The sequence below is a fragment of the Canis lupus genome, chromosome 7, assembly GCF_048164855.1.
Source record: "Canis lupus baileyi chromosome 7, mCanLup2.hap1, whole genome shotgun sequence".
Lineage (NCBI taxonomy): Eukaryota > Metazoa > Chordata > Mammalia > Carnivora > Canidae > Canis > Canis lupus.
In genome coordinates this window covers 32,713,444-32,728,622 of record NC_132844.1, presented here as the reverse complement: position 1 = coordinate 32,728,622, position 15,179 = coordinate 32,713,444, and the positions used below count along the sequence as shown (strand labels likewise).

Genomic DNA, 15,179 nt, shown 5'->3' with positions numbered 1-15,179 from the left:
ATAATAAATAAAATAAAATAAAATAAAATAAAATAAATAAAATAAAAAAATAAAATAAATAAAATAAAAAAATAAAATAAAATAAAATAAAATAAAATAAAATAATAAAATAAAATAAAATAAAATAAAATAAAATAAAATAAAATAAAATAAAATAAAATAAAATAAAATAAAATATAACGAATCCCACTGCGGCGAGCCAGGTCTTATCGGGAGCTCCTCCGAGGTAAGCGGGCCCAGCGGGCAGACGCGGGCGGAGGGCTTGGAAAGGCGGAGCTCTGCAGAGGGCGGCGGCAGGGACGACTCGCTAAGACTTTTGATAGCCGTAAGGCAAACACCTCAACAACTATAATCACGTTGGCCCGGCAAACACCAACTCCTAGCTCGCACGCTCCAGAAACACTGGGGCCTCCCAGCCCCTCCCGGGACCCTTTGCGCCGCGCACCAGAAAGCCGTGGCGTGCTTTGGCTCGGAAGGGCCGCCGTAGGCTCTGGGTTGCCATGGAAACATAGCTACCATCACTATGTCGTTGCAACGGACGCCTCAGTCGCGGGTATTCGTGGAACTGGTTCCCTGGGCTGACCGGGGCCGGGAGAACAATGCGGTCTCGGGCGGTGAGGCGCTGCCCGGCCTCCGCCGCCCCGGCCCCTCAGCACAGGCCCAAAGCGCGACCCGCGAGGTGCACGTGAGCGGCACTGCGGAGGTGTCTGCGAGCCCTGACCGCGCGCAGGTGGCGGTGCTGGTGAGCAGCACCAAGGAGGCAGCGGCTGAGGCCAAGAAGAGCGTTTGCCGCCGCCTGGACTACATCACGCAGAGCCTCCGACAGCAGGGCCTGCAGGTGAGAGCTTCGTGAGGGAGGCCTCGGGCGGAACTTCCGGCCCCGCGGGTCCCTGCGGGAGGCGGCGTGGAGGGGCTGGAGGGTCAGGGGCACGTTGGTCTCCCGGTACTACTGAGGCCGCGACCTGGCCGACGGAAACTTGCGGCCGGCGACGTATTGCCGATACCTGAGGTAAGCTTACCTTACTGAGGTAAGCCTCAGTGGCTTATAAAGTGAAAGAATGCAAATCGAGTAAGTTTTTATTTGGTGGTATTTGTCGCCAATAATTTTGTTTTTAACCTCGATAGGATGAACTGTCAGGCCTGACCATTAGATGTAAAATGGTTGCCTAAGTCCGTGTACTACACACTAATCATTCTTTGTTTTGATTCTGCACCATGCAGTTGGCAAGCGGAAAGCGTGGCCTGCTCCCTCCCCACCGGGTGAGGCTTCGCATTAAGTGGCTTTTCAGCATTTTTCCGCCAACAGTAACGTGGGGAGGAAAAATGAATTCCATTTAAAAATGTCTGCAATATTTTTCGTTTTGAACTTTCAAAACACTTAAGCCAACATGTTGTAGATGCCACACAAATGAAATACTGCTACGTTTTAACGAGAGATGTCGGTGAAACAAACACTAACTACATCTTAGCTCCACTTCTAAAAAGGAAAGAAGCGAACCAGCTTTATTTAATCTGAACAACAGCTTTGTGAGTCAGGTTTTAATATCCCCGTTTAGATTTAAAGAGGTTAGATAATGCTCTAAATTTCAGGTAGGGTGGTATTTGTTGTCTTCTTGAAACTAAAATCCGCTTTTTTTCCAGCCACAGTTGCCTCCAGATAATTGGAATACAAGAAAATTAGAAGCCACAGAATGGGTCAACTATCCCAATTCCCTCATTTTACACAGTAGGACTCAAAAGGCCAGAATTGTGATTTATCCAGGGTAACACCAAGTTCATAACAATGCTTCCTGCCTATTGTTAAACATGACCCACACCCAAAAAGCAAGTCTTTATTTTAAGGAAAAAATATATTTGTACTGCATTTACTAGTATAGTTATTTAAAAAGTCAATTGGAAAAGATGTCTTAATTACTTCACAGTTTAAAAGAATTCAAATACTTATAACCAATGTGAATTAAATGGTTTAATATGTAGAAAAAATTTCCTCAAAATAACTGTTGTCCGTGCTGCAGTCCTGTTTGCATAATATAACTAATTCTTAAGTTATTTATGTAAAATGTATACCAAGTTCACATGGCTGTAACTTCTAATATGTAAAACAATAAATTACTGCATTAACTTAATTACATTAGGGTTCAGTGTTCAAGGCAAGAGATAGAAGGTCAGTAATCTACCAATTATCTTTGCTAATGGAAGAAAGCAGTCATGTAGATGATTTGTTCAGTAGATAATGCAAAAAATCATATTACTTTTCAGGATGAATTATAATGGGTTTTCGCAAAGTCTTTATTCATTTTAGACTTTGGAGTTTGGGTTTTATAAACATCACTGCCCTACTTAAAGGTTTCCTCGTATTCAGGTTACTCTGCTTAATAGATGGAGCCTACTTCTCTGTTATTTCCTGTTATCTCGCCTCTCCTGTTATGTTAGCTGATGCCCATTTTTTCCTTTAAGAACCAACCAACCTCACCTCCTTGGCATTCCTTTTCTAACATAACACTAGTGTCTGTCATACCACACTCCATTTCCCACTTGTAATAAAACTTAGTCTGTATTTTAATTCTTGCTTTACTGGTGTCTTCTTCATATTCTAAACCTCTCCAGAGCACAGACCTTTTTGTATCACTTGCTTTGCATTCATGGGCTATACTTTATATATATAACATTTGCTTTGTGGTTTGCATGTTCTCTTCATAGGCTGTAAGCTCCAGTATTTGCCTACTCATAATTGTATATTTTTTTTTGATAAATGTGTAATAGTTGCTGTGCACCAAAAATAGAGAATGAGTAAAACATAGGTACTGTGCTGAAGGAGTCTCATGATAGGAATAAACTAATATATAGTAAGTGTTATGAAGAAAATGTGTTCAGAAAGCTGTAGACAGAGCATGGAGAAAGGCTTTGTTTGCTATAATGAGGAGTTTGGATATTATTGGCTATATAAAAAAAAAAAAAAACCCTGCTTAATGCTAGACCTTTTACAAATGTTATCTCATTTGATACTCATTCCGACCACATGAAAATGCATTTCAATTGCTGTTTATGGTTGAGAACTCACAGGATCCGAGTGATTATTGGCAGGGAACCCGCCCAAGGTCACACAGCTAGGAAGTGGCAAAGTTTAGACTCTAGTCAAGAATTTTGACCTCAAAACCCTTGCTCTTAACCACTGTAGTGTGTTGCTGCTTTATTGTCTTGGCAGTGGGTGATTAAGTTTTAAGTAGGGGATGTAGCAGATGCTATTGATACCCCACACTTGTATCCCTTGGCACTTCACATTTGTGTGCATACAGGCCCAACTTCCATCTGCCAACACTTGTTAATTCCTTGCCAGTTTTTCCTGGCTCCACCTACAAGTGGGCCAGTCAGTAGTGCCAGAGAATTAACCCCTCCTCAAGCTCTAGCAGCCTTGAACTAACAACTGAGAGGGGAAAGACACCTTCCCTCTTGGGCAGCTTAATTCTGAGGTACGTGTTCTGCCTTATTGCCAGAGTTTCTCTGCAGATAAAAGTTCCAGTTGCCCACAGTGGTGACTGCTTGGCAATACATACTTTAATGGCTTACTTTCCTTCCATTTCACTTCCCACTCCCCTACAGTGTTTCTTGGGATCATCTTAAAAATTAACTGCTTAGGGACGCCTGGGTGGCTCAGTGGTTGAGTGTCTGCCTGTGGCTCAGGGTGTGATCCCAGAGTTCCAGGATGGAGTCCCACATCGGGCTCCCTGCATGGAGCCTGCTTCTCCGTCTGCCTATGTCTCTGCCTCTCTCTGTGTCTCTCATGAATAAATAAATAAAAATCTTTAGGGCAGCCTTCGGCCCAGGGCTTGATCCTGGAGACCCGGGATCGAGTCCCATGTCGGGCTCCCTGCATGGAGCCTGCTTCTCCCTCTGCCTGTGTCTCTGCCTCTCTCTCTCTCTCTCTCTCTCTGTGTCTCTCTCTCTTTCAAAAAAGAATAAATAAAAATCCTTAAAAAAAAATTAACTGTTTATACTCACATCCTTGGCTCAGAGTCTGTTTCTGGATGTGCTCAAATTAAGATAGGGAGTAGTAGGAATAGATTGAATATATCATACAAGTTGGCTTCAGCTTTTCATTATTGAAAATGGTGACAAAATTAATATCCTTGTTGCTAGGTATTTATACATGTTCTTAATTATGCTTTTTGATTTTGGGTTTTTTTTTTTTTTAAGATATTTATTTATTTATTTATTTATTTGTGAGAGATAAAGAGAGAGGCAAAGACATAGACAGAGGGAGGAGAAGCAGGCTCCATGCAGGGAGCCCGATGTGGGACTCAATCCCGGGACTCCAGGATCACACCCTGAGCCAAAGGCAGATGTTCAACCACTGAGCCACCCAGGCATCCCTAATTATGTTTTTTGGACATTAATTCCTGGTTTATACAAACTTTCAGGCTTATGAAAAATTACAGTCTAGGATGAAAAGTTTACACTAGGCATAATGGGCATAATTTTTTTTAATTTTGCCAATTCAGTAAAAAAATGTTACTGTCACTTCCAATGTTTTATGTTTTTTTCACATTTGAAGTTAAACTTTATTTCATGTAAATTGCCAATTCATAATACTTTGTCCATTTTTTCTGTTGTTTTTTCTTTATTAATTTAAGGGATCTTTTTAAAAATTAGTTTCTACTGTACAGTATAATGATTCAACAATCTTGTACATTTCTCAGTGCTCATCGAGATTATTATACTCTTGGGATGCCTGGGTGGCTCAGCAGTTGAGCGTCTGCCTTCAGCTCAGGTTGTGATCCCAGGATCAGGGATCGAGTCCCACATCCCGCTCCTTGCGGGGAGCCTACTTCTCCCTCTGCCTGTGTCTCTGCCTCTCTCTCTCTCTCTGTGTCTCTCATGAATAAATAAATATTTTTTAAAAAGATAGTTGTACTCTTAATCCCCTTTATCGATTTATCTATATCCCACTCCCCACTTCCCTCTGACAACCACCAGTTTGTTCTCAGTAGTTAAATCTTTTTTTGTCTCTTTTTTTTTCCTTGTTTGGTCAATTGCTTTGTTTCTTAAATTCCACATATGAATATAATCATATGGTATTTGTTTTTTTGCTGGCTGATTTATTTTACTTAGCATTATATCTTCTAGATCCAACATATTGATGGCTGAGTTATGGTCCAATGTGTGTGTGTTTGAATGTCTGTCAGACATCTTCTTTATCCATTCACCTATGGATGGACACTTAGGTTGCTTCTATATTTTGGTTATTGTAAATAATGCTGCAATGGGCATAGGGATGCAGGTATCTTTTTGAATTAGTGTTTGTGTCTTCTTTGGGTAAATACCAGCAGTAGAATTACTTATCATATGGTAATTCTATTTTTAACTTTTTGAGGAACCTCCATATGGTTTACACAGTGGTTGCACCAGTCTGTATTCCCACCAGTCACGTACAGGTTTCCTTTTTCCCCGCATCTTCACCGACATTTGTTATTCTTGTTTTTGATTTTAGCCACTCTGACATAATAAGGTGGTATCTCATTGTAGTTTTAATTTGCATTTCCTTGAGGTGAGTGGCATTGAGCATCTTTTCATGTGTTTGTTGGCCATCTGTATGCCTTCTTTGGAAAAATCTATATTCAGGTCCTCTGCCCATTTTTTAATTGGATTATTTGTTTTTGTGGTGATGAGTTGTATAAATTCTTTATCTCCTTTGGATATTTCAGATATATTATTTAAAATTATTTCTCCCTTTCAGTAAGTTGCCTTTTTGTTTTGTTGATGATTTTCTTCCCCGTGCAGAAGCTTTTTATTTTGGTGTAGTCCCAGTAGTTTAATTTTGCTTTTGTTTCCCTTGCCAGAGGAGACATATTTAGAAAAAAGTTTCTATGGCTAATATCAAGGAAATTATTGCTTGTGTTTTCTCCTAGAAATTCTATGGTTTCAGATCTTGCATTTAGGCCTTTAATCCATTTTGAGTTTATTTTTATGTATAGTGTGAGAAAGTGGTCCAGTTTCATTCTTTTGCATGCAGCTGTCCAATTTTCCCAGTACCATTTGTTGAAGAGACTGCCTTTTTCCCATTGTATATTCTTGCATCCTTTGTCATAGATTAATTAATTGTCATAGGCCATATAAGTGTGGGATTATTTCTGAGCTCTATTCCGTTCCACTGGTATGCATCTATTTTTGTGCCAATATTTACTGTTTTGATTACTGCTGCTTCGTAGTGTATCTTGATATCTGGGATTGTGATACTTCTGGCTTTGATCTTCTTTTTTCAAGATTAAGGGAACTTTATCAACAACTCTGTCTTCCACGTATTGCAAAAAATTCTCCCAATTTCATCTTTGCCATATACCTTTTACAGTATTGAACATACAAAATGTTTAAGTTTTATTTAGACAAATTCATTAATCTTTTCTATATGTTTCTTGCCTTTGGTGTAACACTTATTGGATCCTTCCGAAGCTTAAGGTTATATAACTATTAACTAATATTTCCTGGAACCTTTAGGGACCCTTGATACTACTTAAATATTTGGTGTGTGGGAATTCACTTTGGTGTAAGGAAAAGGGTTTTGTTTTCTCCTAAATGGGTAAGTTGCTGTACTGAAATCATGTACTGAAATCTTATCTTTTACTGCATGTGCAAGAAGTTAACTTGAATTGCCCTTAAAAACAAAAAGTATGGGCAGCCTGGGTGGCTCAGTGGCTTAGCGCCACCTTCAACCCAGGATGTGGTCCTGAAGACCCAGGATCGAGTCCCACATCAGGCTCCCTGCATGGAGCCTGCTTCTCCCTCTGCCTATGTCTGTGCCAATCTCTCTCTCTCTCTTTCTCTCTCTCATGAATAAATAAGTAAAATCTTTTTTTAAAAAAGTATTATTAAAAAAAAAGTATTTTAAGAATTATAATAATAAAAATTAAAAGTATTGCTTTCATAATCTTAAATGAATAATATGCACATCAGGTATGCAATGGTCAAGGCTCTGTTTTGATGCAGTTCTCCTGGCTTTCCTGTGCTTCCTGCATGATACTAAAATGGCTACAATATTCCCAAGCCTTATACCACGTACTGTACCATAACAAGAAAGTCAATAGTTCTTATTTCCTGCAACCATATAAAAACAAATACTCCTGTAGTTCACAGGACATGTTAAATGGACGATCTAAATTGTCTGGCCAGAGAAATGGCATATACTAATTAGTGTACATTTAGATTTCTGCCCATTTTTTAACCTAATCTTGTAGCAAATTAGGTGTGATAATCCTGAATGGTTTAGACCTAATCAGGATTTACCTTTAACCACATAGTTGCTGCTCAGAGAGATTAGGGGCAGATTGTATGTCATGAGGATTCCATATTGCTTGCTGTGCCTGTTTTGAAATGTTACTGGTATTATATTTGCAATCTTCAGACATTCTTGGATTAGTTTTGGAATACTAGTTCTTTGATCCTGGTTATGCTGCTACATTAGTACCACATTATTTAAATTATTATAGCTTTGTAAAACATTTGAAAGGCAAGTTCTGCCCTCATTACTTTTCTACTAGAAGATTTCCTGTCTGCAAGGGACATGTTAAATTACACCACAGGGATACAATCAGAAAATCCAGAGAGTGTAAAATTCTGGAGTCCAAATAAAACTTCTTTTCATATTTTGCAGTATTCATATATTAATTTCAAGAGAATTATTGATTTTACAATATTGCATCCTGGTCCGTTTTTTCAAGCATTTTTTGTGTGTGTGTGTGTGTGTGTGTGAAGTTCTGTGGTTTTCTTCATGTTTGTCCTTTTTAAGTGTATTCCAGCCATGACAAGGTTTTTTTATACCTATTGAGAATGTTACCTTGCTGCCTTCATAGACTTAAGTAGTTATTTTTATACTGACCTTTTTGTCTTTTAAAATCTGCCCTTTATATTTGGATATAAAATAGCTTCCCTGGAGCCTAGTTGGGAAAACTTAATGGACTAGGCTAGTATATTTTAGTATTTTTTTAGTTCGTACCCAAAATGGCAGGATTTCCCAAACTTTGCACTATTTTTAACATCCTAGATTAGATAATTCTTTGTTTGCCGTCCTATGCATTTTAGAATATTTAGCTATATTCCTGACCCCTACCCATCACATGACCAACTTGTCCTCAGTTACCTGGGACTGTTCCAGTTTTCCTAGAATTAGTCCCATGTCTTAGGAACCTCCTCAGTTTCTAGTAAACAGAAGCATTTATTCAGTGTCTACTTAGGACATTATAAAAGTGTACTTCTCTAGCCCATTTTAACAATCAAGTATGTCTCTAGACATTAGCTAATTTCCCTGGGGAGCAAAATTGCCTTCTGCTTAGGAACCATTACCCTACAGATAACCAGAAAAAGCTCATATTTTGTGTGGGAGCCCACCAGTCAGACATTACCAGGAATATATCTATGATGAAACAAATTTAGGCTTATTTAGCATGATCAGCAGACTCCTATAACATCCAAAAGGCTTTATGTACAAATAATTCCTCATATGTATACCAGTCTAAGTTCATACTTTTTGTACAAGCTAATGTAAAAATTACTACAAACAGAGTGACAATGATGAAATTTTCAGCAAGTATTTGTAGACTTTGAATTTACTTCATGTAACTTTTAGGAAAGTTTTAAACATCAAGCAAATCAGTTCTTTCTGCATACTCTGTTATTCTGATTTTAATAAGTTCAGGTTTCTGCTTTATGTTTTAGAGTCCCTGCATTTAGTAGCCAAACCTTTAGTAATTATACTCTTGTACTTTCTGCTTCAGGCAGAAAATGTAACTGTGACAAAGGATTTTAGAAGAGTGGAAAATGCTTATCACATGGAGGCAGAGGTATGTACTTATCATAACATAATTGGAAACAGCATGACTTTATGGGGACAATTTGCATTTATTTTACTCTTGAACTGAAATGTACAGGAAAAATGCTTCCCATGGTATTGATAAAAGATTATTTTTCTCAAAATCATTTTTGGTGTTAATATCTGTGGGTTTTTTAAAGTTTTTTTTTTTTTTTTTTTTTAGGTAATCTCTACACTCAACATGGAGCTTGAATTCATAGCCCCAAGATCAAGAGTCGCATGCTCTTACCACTGAGCCAGCTAGGCACCCCTGCGTGAGCTTTTAAAATAAATTTTAATGAGATTTATTTGAGAGAAATTGTTTTGAAATGGAATAAAAATAGCAAGGAGGAAGTGGCAGTTAATTGCCACCTGAATAAAATTTTAGTAAAGTTACCACTTCATGAGCAGGAAACACTACTGGAGAGAAATTTCTTCTTCTCAGATAAAAAGCAAATTAATAAAGTCCTTACATAAGGATTGACACACTTTTCAACATTCTTTTTTTATAATGCAATTTTACTGTGTTTGTGGTAAGTTAAATTTTATTTCAAAATAAAAACCACTTGTGGGCACCAGGGTGATTCAGCATCCAACTCTTGATTTGGGCTTGGGTCATGATCTTAGGGTCATGAGATGAGCCCTGCATTGGGCTCTGTGATCACTGAGGAGTCTGCTTGAGATTCTCTCTCTCTAAAATAAATAAATCTTTAAAAATAACCACTTGGGGCATCTGGCTGGCTTATGAGTAGAGCTTTCAACTTTTGATCTTGGGGTTATGAGTTCAAGCCCCCTATTGGGTTTAGAGATTACTTACAAATAAAATCTTTAAGGGCGCCTTGATAGCTCAGTTGGTTAAACATCTGGCTTGGGCCCAGGTCATAATCTCAGGGTCCTGGGATCCAGCTGAATTGGGCTCCCCACTCAGCAGGGAGTCTGCTTGTCCTACCCCTTCTGCCCCCTCCTCCTCTTTACCCCTTCCCCTGCTCATGCTTTCTCTCTCTCAAATAAATCTTTAAAAATAAATTCTTCAGAATAAATAATTTAAAAAATATAAATAAAAACTATTCAACCTTTGCCCAAGTTAAAAAGAACAAAATATTTTTGTATACTCAATGATAACATTTAGTTCCTACAATTGCCTATACTTTTTACTTATCTTTAAAGATTTTATGATCTGGATTTTATGAAATCATGTTATTATTTGTTATACAATTATGTTATAATTGTAGTTAGATTATAGGACTGCTATTTGTTTCAGCTTCCAAACATCTTGGGATTATGTGCGAGGTCCATACTGCCTGCTTGTCACAGGAAGCAAACAAGAATGGAGTTAGAGTGGACTCTTATTTATCTAGGCAGATTATCTTTAGAGGTGGGAAATATCTTGAGAAATCATCTAGTCCTACCTTCAGGCATATAATACGTTATTTTTCTAATTTTAAGGATATAATTTTAATCTCAGATAACCTGGGCTCAGACTTCTCAAAGACTGTTACAAGAATTAGAATAGAAATTGGTTTCTTACCTCTTTGAGATAGTAATTTCTACAAACATTGTTGCTCCAATACTAATTTTAATGGTTTTGTGATTTTCAACTTAAAATTGAACTATCTCAAGGGATTTTTAAATTACTTAGGATAATTTTATGGATCCACATGGCAAAATTTATTTTATAATAGGGACTGAAAAGTATCTTTCAAAACAGGATAAAGGGGAGCTGGGGAAATGGGCAAAATGGGTGAAAGGGAGTGAGAGATAACCTGCTTTCAGTTATGGAATGAGTAAACTATGGAGATGAAGGGTACAGCATAGGGAATATGGTCAGTGGTATTATAATAGTGTTGTACGGTGACAGATGGTGGCCACACTTCTTGTGAGCATAGAGGGTATAGACTTATTGGACACCTGGCTGGCTTGGTTAGTGACTCTCCATCTTGGGGTTGTAAGTTTGAGCCCCATATTGGGTGTAGAGATTACTTAAAATCTTAAAAAGGGTATAGACTTGTTGAATCACTGTTTTATACCTGAAACTAATGTAACATTGTGTGCCAACTGTACTTCAGTTTTAAAAAGGAGTTATTTTAAAAAGGGAGTTATGAATCTTCTCAGATAAGAAAAGTTTTAATATGACTTTTATGATATACACTATGATATCATTGTTTCATTTCAATTGTTTTCTTAAAATAGATTTTTCAGTTTGGGGGATCTCTGGGTAATATTCACAAGAGAGACTGGGTGTCAAAAAAAAAAAAATCAACACAACAGGATGAAGAACAGAGTGGTAAGAATCCGTTTTATGGAGATCAAAAGCCAGGAGTATTCTGGAACTCCTCCAGTAGTTACTACCTGTCAGGGCTTTAGGCTGTAGTGAATGTACATTGGTTCAGGTTATCTTTTAAGTATCTTAAGTTAATGGGCTTTATTGTGAAGATACAGGAAGGAAGGAGGAAAAGGAATGGTCCCAGCAAATACATAGGCCTCATGGAAAATGGGCATGTTTTTTAGACAGCTGTTTTAGGGACCCACTGTACAGTTACAAAAAACGCTTTAGAGGGACACCTGGGTAGCTCAGCATTTGAGTGTCGTCTTTGGCTCAGGGCGTGATCCTGGAGCTCCAGGATCAAGTCCTGCATCGGGCTCCTGCGGGGAGTCTGCTTCTCCCTCTGCCTCTCTCTCCATGTCTCTCATGAATAAATAAATAAATCTTAAAAAAAAAATGCATTAGAGCTGCTTGTTTTGCTATAAGAAGATGACTAAATGAGGACTTGGCTAAACACCGCTCCTCTTCTGCTGTATTTACTTCTTAATGTCTTGTACTCATTTTCTTCAGAAAATGTTTATATTTTATAGGGCTCTCTGATAGCCAGAATTCTTACATCCTGCAATCTAATACATGATTGCTCTTAGGTTAGCATCAGCAGTCAGTGGAGACCAGGGTGGTGGGGTCACAAGGTACAAAATGATGTCTAACATATACCAATATTCTCATGGACAGTTAAATATACAAAGTAAGATCAGATAGTAGAACATTATTTTACATAATAACTAAAATTTTCATCCTGAAAGGCACTTTAAAGATTCTTTATCTATAAACTTCTACCTACCCTGCTGCTTCTCTTTATTTTAAAGATAATCAAAAGTTAGAAATTATATAAGTGCACGAGTATAAAAAGTTTATTCCATCTTCAGACATCTAATCAATACAAAATTTTGTAACATTAAGCCAGGATAGACTCACTATTATTCATCCATTATGTACCTCTTCAAGAACAAAAGGCTAATACTTGTTCCTTCAGGTAGATACTTGGAAGTTCAGTATCATGTTGATGCTACTTTTTTCTTCTCCAGGGGTAAGAATCCCCAATTTCTTTAGTCATCATTTCTTATAATAAGACAAACTCTTTATCGAGTCGACCAATTTCCATCTAAAGCACCTAAGCTATAGTGTCCTGTGATTTAACCAGCCCGTATGAGAAAAAGATGACTATCTCCTTATCTTGAAATGTTGAAAAATGAACTTCTAGCACTTGCATCACATTGTTTCCTTCTTTTGAGCTCAGTTATAATTAATAATTACAATTTGCTGAACTGCCTTTCTCACATACTGCTTTAAATCATATTTCTATTTTATATTTTGTTATTGCTACTTCAAAATGAAGTATAAGTTTATATTTATCTCTGTAAAATTTTATCCACTAGGTTTGACCTGTGTTTTGAGCCTATAGGATCTTTTTGGGTCTTGATTTTATCAAGCAGTGTTTATATTCTATCCTGCCAGCTTTCTGTCACCTGCGGATCTGATCATCTGTGTACCCATCTGTGTAATTAATAAAAATATTAAGTAGCATTAATCAACTATGACCCTAACCAACAATGTTGCCATGAAGACTGTATGTCAGTATATCCCAATATTTGTCTAAATAAGTAAAATATAAAGCCTTTAGAGCTACAGTATTTCTCTAATAACTTGCCAGCTAGGAAGTCAAGTTTAGTACATCATGACTTGTTCTTAATAATCTCAAATCTACATGCTCAATAGGTTGGCCTTTGGATAGAAATAATTTGGCAGTGGTTCAGAAGATAGAGATTAGAAGAAAAGCATAAGTTGGTGAACCTCACTCTTAGGAATAAAAGCAAAATTAAAAGTCAGATGAGTTGTCTACATCTCATCAAGAAACTCAAGACTTTAGAGAACTTTACAAGATTTTAGTATTAGATTCCTGTGTTCTTATTTTGTTATTCCTGATGCCTTCTTGGAGGACCGTTAATGTGAAAAAGACTTGTATTCTTTTCTTCAGAGACAGGACCAAGAAAGCAGGGAGAGATTTAAAGAGGAAAGAAAAGAATAGATTGTGGCAGTACCAAAAAGAAAAGAAAATATGCAAAGTGCTTGAGGCCTGTGGCAATGGAACAAAATGAATCAAAAGGCCTTATCTTCTTTCCTTCTCATAAAAACTTTTTTCTTTCCTAATTTCTTATAAACTAATTTTTAAAATAATCTGTTCTAGAATCTCGCCTAGAATCGAAAAGAGTCTAGCTTACTACATGTAGTTTGTTCAGTATTATAGCCACCTGCCTTTTATGGAAATTAGAACTACCAAGTATTTTTAAAAAGGCCTTTGGCTGTTTCTTTATGGTAATTGAGATTAGCAATAATTCAGAAGTCTCATTTGCAGATATTTTTAATAAACTGAGATTTGATTTATCCAATAAGAGACAAATTTATTAGAGGCACTTAAAATCTCACCTACTTGGGGGGTACCTGGCTGGCTTAGTCAGCAGAGCATGCAACTCTTAATCTTGGGGTCATGAGTTTGAACGCCATATTGGGAGTAGAGTTTTTTTTTTTTTTTTTAAGATTTTATGTATTTATTCATGAGAGAAACAGAGGCAGAGACACAGCCAGAGGGAGAAGCAGGCTCCATGCAGGGAGCCTGACCTGGGACTTGATCCCAGGACTCCAGGATCACGCCCTGGGCCGAAGGCAGGCACCAAACTGCGGAGCCACCCAGTGATCCCCTAGAGTTTACTTTAAAAAAAAAAAAAAAAAAAGTCTATTTTGGAATTCAGTTTCTTTTTTAGTACCGAAATTTCTAATGAGTTTTCTTGACCAAGGAGATGGGAAGTACTTATGTATCAACCTGTTTTGTAATTTAATATACCTAGTACAAGAGAGTATATAAAATAGGTTTATGTGTATACATTTGTAATCACATTATTTTGCCATGATAAAACAAATGAGAATTATGAATATGATATATGAATTTATCTTAAATTTTATCTTCAGGGCAGCCCGGGTGGCTCAGTGGTTTAGTGCTGCCTTCAGCCCAGGGCATGATCCTGGAGACCCGGGGTCGAGTCCCTTGTCAGGCTCCCTGCATAGAGCCTGCTTCTCCCTCTGCCTGTGTCTCTGCCTCTCTGTCTCTCTCTGTCTCTCTCATGAATAAATAAATAAAATATTTTTAAAAATAAAATCAAATAAATGAATTAATTAATTAAATTAATTAATTTTATCTTGAATATATGAGATAGATTAAAACTTTTTTATCCTGAATAGCTCTTAAAAATTGTGATGCAACATCTCTATTCTTTAGTAAAGTGACTCCTGCCTCATTAATTTGGATTTCTTTCGAGCTATGTATTGATTATATACCATATTGCTGAATTTAAAAGCCGAAGTTCAGGGCATTGGCAGGCTTTATTTCTTTTATTTCTTGTTAATCATTTAACCCACATATTCCTAAACTATAGTTTGCCCATGGTTTGGGACAAAGAGCTGATAGTCTGTTTATAAATGTAGATGTGGGATCCCTGGGTGGCTCAGTGGTTTAATGCCTGCCTTCAGCCCAGGGCGTGATCCTGGAGTCCCGGGATCGAGTCCTGCATCAGGCTCCCTGCATGAAGCCTGCTTCTCCCTCTGCCTGTATCTCTGCCTCTCTCTCTCTCTGTGTCTCTCATGAATAAATAAATAAAATCTGTAAAATGAATTAATGAGTGAATGAATGTAGATTTAATTCTAAAAGCTACATCTGCTAACTTTTTAAGTCATGGTAATGATAAGAGGGATGCAAGGCAGACTCTTGTTTGACCAGTTCCAGAGCTGATTGCAACAGAGAGTTCTTCCTGCTTTTTATAGAAGTAGAGCAAACCAAGTACTACATGGTAAACCTGATTTTGTGGGATTAGATTTGCCTCAGATAATTAGGGGTGGAGAGGACTCGAAAAATAACTAGTATCAGCAAACTTCTTAGGAATTTTCATTGTCCTTTCCTCCATATGCTTTTTTTTTTAAAGATTTATTTGAGAGAAAGAGAGAAGCAGAGGCAGAGGGAGAAGC

The 15,179-nt window shown here is 37.5% G+C and overlaps 1 protein-coding gene across 5 annotated transcripts in view; it reads left to right on the top strand.

The window, feature by feature from the left end:
• Positions 1-323: 323 nt before the first annotated feature.
• Positions 324-15,179, top strand: part of IRAK1BP1 (interleukin 1 receptor associated kinase 1 binding protein 1) — a 26,245-nt gene continuing 11,389 nt past the window's right edge. The window contains exons 1-3 of one of the 5 annotated variants that reach the window (XM_072832284.1): positions 356-838; positions 1,222-1,260; positions 8,766-8,831. In XM_072832284.1, coding sequence (XP_072688385.1) covers positions 524-838; positions 1,222-1,260; positions 8,766-8,831 — 420 coding nt within the window. In that variant the 5' untranslated portion in view covers positions 356-523. Of the gene's footprint in view, positions 839-1,221; positions 1,261-8,765; positions 8,832-15,179 lie in introns of all 5 variants that reach the window. The other 4 variants (XM_072832282.1, XM_072832281.1, XM_072832285.1 and 1 more) reach the window with 4 other exon arrangements.